This window comes from Cariama cristata, unplaced genomic scaffold (genome assembly GCF_000690535.1).
Source record: "Cariama cristata isolate BGI_N322 unplaced genomic scaffold, ASM69053v1 scaffold16506, whole genome shotgun sequence".
NCBI lineage: Eukaryota > Metazoa > Chordata > Aves > Cariamiformes > Cariamidae > Cariama > Cariama cristata.
This window is the reverse complement of record NW_009623992.1, coordinates 25,487-32,478: the sequence shown is the minus strand read 5'-3', so window position 1 is coordinate 32,478 and position 6,992 is coordinate 25,487. Positions and strand designations below refer to the sequence as shown.

The 6,992-nt window shown below is 43.5% G+C and overlaps 1 protein-coding gene across 1 annotated transcript in view; it reads right to left on the bottom strand.

Moving 5' to 3' along the window:
* Positions 1 to 420: 420 nt before the first annotated feature.
* Positions 421 to 6,992, bottom strand: part of PIGQ (phosphatidylinositol glycan anchor biosynthesis, class Q) — a 28,166-nt gene continuing 21,594 nt past the window's right edge. Inside the window, 2 exon segments of the mRNA XM_009702998.1 lie at positions 421 to 736; positions 5,080 to 5,141. Of these exon segments, the coding sequence (XP_009701300.1) occupies positions 584 to 736; positions 5,080 to 5,141 (215 nt within the window). The 3' untranslated portion in view covers positions 421 to 583.

The window sequence follows — 6,992 nt, the reverse complement described above, 5'->3', positions numbered from 1 at the left end:
CGTTTGCCTTACGCTGCGACTAAGCGAAGAAGTCCTGAGCCTTGGCAGAGCCCAGAGCTCTCAGCTACCACGGCTCGCTGCCACATAAACCGGAGTCTGGGGTCTGAGGCTGCCTGCTCTGCACTTCAGTTCTGGTGTCAGCTCAGGGCTCAGCTCTCCCCAAAACACTATCTGCTTTTGAAAAAAGGTAGATGAGACTATATACGCACAAACATAGAGCAGCCTGTGCTTCTGGGCCTTCAGCCCTGCTGTTTCTATGCTTAACAACTCCTCTGGTGTGGCATCAAATCATTTGGGAGATACTTCCTCGATTACACTAAATGCTGGTTTCACGAGGCACTGATGGGTTTAAACTTTTCTTCAAAAATAATCATTAGAATATCACATAAACACAGTGTAGGGGAAGAGGAAAGTTGAAAAATAATGTTTAAAAATACTTGCCTTTAAAAATTCAGCCCCTCCCATGTTACGAAAATCTAATTAAAGGGATCTAGCAGTTGCTGGCTCCAAGATGCCTTTGGTCCAAAAGCATTAGGATTCAATATGTTTTTCTGACCAAGTCTCTCAAGCTGTTTTGCTGTCTTTAGTCCTGCTTCTCTCCTTTGTGTTTCCAAGGGTAGATTAGCTCTCCAAGGAACAGCTTCTTGCAGAGAGATGTCCAGGAATCCTTAGGGTAACAGCTGTAGGTTGGCAGCCTGTATATCTGTACCACACTGCCATATGATAGAGGGTTGATCTATGAGGAGGAGAAAGAGGGATAGCAGCAATGAAAATGTGTTGTAGTAAGAAGCACAGGCAGCTGAGGAGGGCAAGTGCAACTTTTGCATAGCGCTAGCCTCTATTAAAACATCCATACTGCTACTCACAAAGCGTAAGAATCCCTCTCTGGCTAGCTACAGCTGTTTAGCCTCCTACAACATCCCAAAACATTAACAAATCGAGCTTGGCAAGGAGTATTATTAGAATAATTTTCAAGCAGAAAAGCAGACGCAAGCACCGTCAGGATTTGAGAGTGTTGCTCATTACACAAGGGCGTGGAACTGTCGCCTGGTTGCATTAGGAGGTTGCAGTGGCTGGAGAGATGGGGACCTCCCACCGCAGACAGTAATACTCCATTGCTGGTGCTCTGTGGCTCTTAGGAACTCCTCTATAATATGTCAGTTAAGCCATATCTTTTATGAGCCTGCTGCTTTAACGTGCTAAGCCCTCAGCCCACAGCTATGCTTTAAGCTAAACCTGCTATCACCTGATATCCACCCAGTGGAATCGAGTCCTAGCAGAACAGGATGCATACCACACAGTGCCACGCAGGGCTGCTCATTACCATTTCAAATGAAGTCTCCTTGGCTGAGTTCATCTTTTTAAGTCTGATTTCAATCACCATCCCAAGAATGACCACGCCTGGAGTCTCTGCCTACAAAAGCCTCTGATTATGGTCACAAAATGGCTGTATTGACCTTTTGAAGCTGGGGAAGGCAGACAGACGTGCCAGCTGGACAAAGGGCGACAGAAGCACATTAGACCTTGGAAAAATCTCATTCCAGTGAAGCATTTCAGGGTAGAGAGATAGGTGAAGTCCAGAGATTTGATCCAGTTTGGCCAAGATCTGATGCATGAAAAGGATGCACAGCAATAGATTGTCTCCAAAAGAGTAAACAGATTACACAGAAATGGTGGGTCTCAGAAAACAGAGCATGAGAGATGCCTAGGTGTGGAGGCTTACAGAGCTAGAGGAAGCTTGGGCAGTGGGGAGAAATGGAAGGACAACCTCCTCTAGTGAAAGGGTCCAGCTATGCTGAAACCAACCAAGCAGCTGTGTGAAAGGAGACTGTAATTCACAGTAGAAAATACAGCCACAAAGAGGAGAGAGAGACGGCAAAAACCGCGTAGACAGTCGCTACTTTGTGCAAAGCTGAATATTTCTTTTGTCCACTGAACAGCAACCAGTTTTCTGGGAGTTTGCCTGAAGCACCAGTTTGCTTCAGCTGTCTGGTGCTCATGGAGCTGGGGAAGATGAACTCAAGAGTGCCTAAAGATGGAGCTCTGGGAAAGGAGGATTAAGCAAAGAGTTCGTTAGAATTAATCTTGGAGATCTTTGTCAAATTAGTTCCAAAGTACAACATTACTGAAGCAGAAGAAGGTGCCTGTACACAGAAGCATCCCTATGAAGTTTAGGAAAAAGGCCAGGGCAGCAGCTCACACAGGCCGAGGGAAGCCAAAGAACAGCCAGACCCAGCGCGGTCCAGCTGTGGGACACTGCCTCATTAGCGGACATTAAATGGGTCCCACACAGACTCACAGGAAGCTAGTTCTGAATGCTATCAAAACGAACATTTCTACCCAAAACAGAAGAGCGGAGCTCGCGCCACCTCAGGTATGTCTACTCCAAACTCAGGCAGCTCATATTTCAAACACATTCTACAGCCTAAAGGCCAAGGATCGACAACAGCATTTATGGGACATTCTGCATGACTGTCACCAACCTCATCGCATTGTAGTCATAGACAGATAGCTAAAAAGAAGAAAAAAAAAGGAAAAAAAACCAACAAAGAAACTTGCCCCAAAACAAACAACAGTAAAACCTGAGTAACTATTTCTGCCTCTTTCCTCAGCTGTAGGCAAACCAGTATGTTTTAAGTGAAAACATGCTGGGGGAGGATAGGAACTGCTGCTATACAAGGGAGATACACAGTGTGTGTTCCTTTGACGATTACTCACGTAGGCTGGAAGGTTTGGCCACATTTCTTGTTGAAAATCATCCCTAGGCAGAGTGGTGATACCGAGCGGTAACACTTGCCTACTGAGAAATAACACGGGATGGTTTTATGCCCAGTGCAATATATGCACCTGCCTCTCCTATTATAAATGGAATCAAACAAGCAAAACAAAACCAACCGTTTATTAGGGAAGTGGCAATAAGAGTTCCTTTTATGCAATTCCTCTAGTCCAAAGCTATAATATACCCTGATAAAATATACATCCTTTGTTTCATAATGGAGCCATTCCCTTTTCCCTTACTCTTTTGCTTAACCCTTTCCCAAGCAATTGCTGTGGAAGATGACACTTCTAGCAGAAGGGATACACAGATGAATCAAACTCACCGTGTCTCCTCACTGGGCTATCAGTTTAGCTGAGCCACACTGCCAGAAATATTTCTTCTTGTGCACCAAAACAAATGATTTTAAACACTAATGAAAATATTGAACTATGTAAGCCTTCCTGGAGAAGATTAAGTAGCATTTGGAATGGAAATATCATCCCCCGCCTGTGTCTGGACTTTGCACTCCAGTGACACTATCTTAAAAATAAAAAACAATCACTGGGCTGAACCACAAGCTGAATGTGAATGCTCAAAACCACCATTATTGATTTTAATCCATTACCAGCACCCCAAAGGATAGCTGTGAATGTATCAGTCACCTATAGGTTAATTTATTTTGGGCATAGTTACATGCATACAGCTTTACTTCCATCAAGCATGGCTCCGGTGGGCTACCACATGGGGAGGGGACAAAACCACTGTGACATTTCTAGAAAGGAACATGATCATGTACCACAAATAAGAATTTTAGCATGTCACTTAAAAATAGGCTTTTGAGATTGTCCTCTCAAAAGACCTATCAGAAAGCGGTTTATTCAGCACGATTTTTGACACAAGCCCATTTCTCATTTCCACCAGCACAAAGAGAGCAAAAAAGTGCCTTTACTGACTCTCTGCTCATTATTATTTGAACAGAAGGCCAAGAGAGACACCCACTAAAGCACTTGCACCTCTTGATATGATGACTTATGCTATATTCTAGATAGCAAAAAGGATCTTTCTGCAGTGGTCCAAGGAAAATTCATCATATTCATATGACTCACTGCCTCTGCTCTCCAAGTCATGATCTTTTTCCTCTGGAGAAGCTATCCTCCTCATCTCACAAACACACTGATGCTGAATTCTCTGCTCAGCAGCTCCTGTGCCTCATCTTTGGTGTCTGATTTCCTTTCTATGGAGTCTTCTGGCCACATAGAATGACAGATTTTGGTTCTTATGCCACTACGCTACCGAAAGACAGGAAGTGGGAAGACAGCATGCTTTGGAAATGCTAGTTTTGCCCTAGAAGACATCTGTTGAAGGGATTCCCTTCTGAATTACGGCTAGCTGGTGTGCTGGTTCCATGCTAATCTGACCTCTGCTGAAATAGGGCTGGGGTTGGAGCAGTGATGGAAAAAGCAAAATAACTGAGAAGCCAAGTTAATTCCTTCCCACACACTCCTCAAGCATCCAAGTGTTTTTTATAATTTCTATATGCTACTTGCAGACTCTCCTCCTAGGATGCAAAGAGCAAGAAAAGTGACCCTGTGATATGGCGGTACTCCCGCAAAGTCAGGAAATGGAAGTTTCACAATCACTCCTGAAAGTGTAATGAGAACTTCACTGCTACCATCACATCATTTCTTTTTAGAAAAAAAATTCCTTTAGTATCTCTGACGACAGAGCATGGAAATGCGAGGTTACAAAAGCACAGGTAAGCTTTTCTTATACACCTTGCCAGAGCGACTCAGGAGAATAACAGGAGGCCCTTCCCTCTCGTCTCGCCAACGCACTCATCCTGCTGGCATCATGGAGCAGCTATGGTTTTTCTACATGTCTGGAGGGGAAGACCTCTTCCTGGTCCTTCACTCTGGATGGTTTAGCTACCTTCTTTTGCTTCTCTCAGTGTTCAGCAATTACTAAGGTGAAACTGCATAGAGCCAGGAAGGGAGGTGATAATGACATAAAGTCTCAATTCTGGAAGTAACAGAGTTCCATGTTTCTCATATCTGTCACATTTCATTTTGCACCATACAGGACACTGCATTTTCTCTAAACAGAGGACTCAAGCAGGGTATTAAAAAGCACAGAAAGCAGCAGCCAGTCATTGCAAGGTAAAATGTATTTCCCTTGTTTCAGCATTTTACAGTTGAAATTTTTTAAGTGGGGCCTTTCAGTGGGACCAGTTTCAGAACTGCCACAGAAGAGAGGAGGACCTTGGGGTCAGTCTGAGGGGAAGCCTGCAGCAGAAAATGTCACAGAGGGCACAAGTGGCTTACCTGCATAAGGAGTCGAAGAGGTTTTCCATCCTGCTGCTCAAGGACTCTGAACTTCACACCAGCTGAAACGAAACAAAACAAGGAAACCAAATCCATGCTTGGAGAAAAGACCATGCCATTTGCTGCTCAGCTTTGCTGGCTGAGCACCAATTTCTTAGAAATGGAGTCTTCAGCCTTTCTTGATTTGTGAACCCTTACACATTTTCAACAGGAAGCACAGATTCTGTCTACAGTGGTTTTAAGCGTAATGACAAATGATGTGTTTCTCTTAGCTCCATTAAAAGCAGCCCTCTGGCTTCCAGCTTGAAAACACAGTCCTAAAGCAAGCACAAAGCCCAGAAATCACACAGTCAGACCTAATGATGACAAAAGGAGTGGAAAAATGTTTCTCTTTTCCCAAACTTCCATCAGAATGGGAACTCCATGTTAACAGCAGATAGAGAGCTCACCTTTAATTTGTGCTCATGTGGATACAGCACATGTGCAAGTCTCTCCTCCCTTAGTCTGAAAGAGGGAAAGTGGCTGGCCTAGAGACATTAAAAACATTTCAAAGCAATCACTGCCTATTAATCCTAGCATTCGTATGTTTTTAACATGCTACCAACCCCATGAAACCTGCCACTTTTAGATGTCCTCTTGGAGTTGCTACATTCTCAATACTGTAAAGATAAATACGAATGATTCTGGATTCCGACGGTGACACAGCACATTTACGCAATGTTTCAAACAAAGGTAACAACTAGGACTAGAGAGGCATTTTTCTTTGAAAGATCTCAAACCACTTCACAGAAATAAAACCAATCCATCTTCTGCAAACCTGTACCAGCCGAGTGTACCCCTATTATTCCTTTCTACAGGTAAGAAGATGAGGCAAGAGTGATGAAGTGATCTGCCACAGATCAAACAGTGACTTAGGAGCACAAATAGAAATAAAACTCTTCACCTGTGTAAGCCCCATTGTTATAGTATCTATGTGACTCTTGCACATTTAAAAACCAAAACATTTTCTCTTTTTCCTCAAGCTTCAATTAAAATGATACAGTTTACTCCTGGGAGAGAACGCTCTTGTCTAGCGGAGAGCTCTGGTTTAAACTCTCTCCCCAAATTATAAAGCCTCTTCTGTACAGGACAGGAAGGATTTATCTGCATTTTGCTGGATTATATTGAAACACGGGCTTTCCCAATGGCTTCAAAAAGATGGTTGAGTACCCTGGGTCTCAATAAGCAAATGTGCTGGATGACAAAAAGCGTTCAAGGTGATTCATTGAGTTTTGGCTAAGAGGAAGTGTCTAAGCCATTCCAGGAACTACTTCTCAGGCGGGAAATTTGTCAGAGCGTGACAGAAACAAGTGGCACTGAAGTTTCAGGTATGTGGTCGAGCACTGTGGAGCCTTAACCTAGGAACAATCCATTAGACCAGAAAATGCTGCTTTTGTAGGTCATGGCCACACACTTCCCTTCTACAGCTGCAAGCCAACAATCTTTTAATTAGATTATTTAATTGTTCAAGAGTCTTAAACTTCTAAGAAAATACATGCACAAAAAGGCTAGAAATTTATTTTAGAATGACCTATAGATGACTACAGTGCTCAGGAGTCTGAGCAATTCACAGAAAAAGCAGGAAGGCTTGGTCTACTGCAGATCACTCTAGCAAAGAACCCTAAACCATACCATGATTGCTAGCTCACTCCAGAGCTCAGCGTTCTGCTTTTTCTGTCCGCAGCCACCATCAATGGCATGAGAGAGGTCAGGACATGAACCCATTTGCTTTGTTTCACATGACAGCACGCTAAAGCAAGCTCACTGCTTGTTTGTATTCCAGTAATCATGGAGACACCACCACGACAGGTCCTGCAGAACCACGACAAAACTTGCCCCAAAGTTTGTGATGCGAATATTTGGCAAGAGGGAAA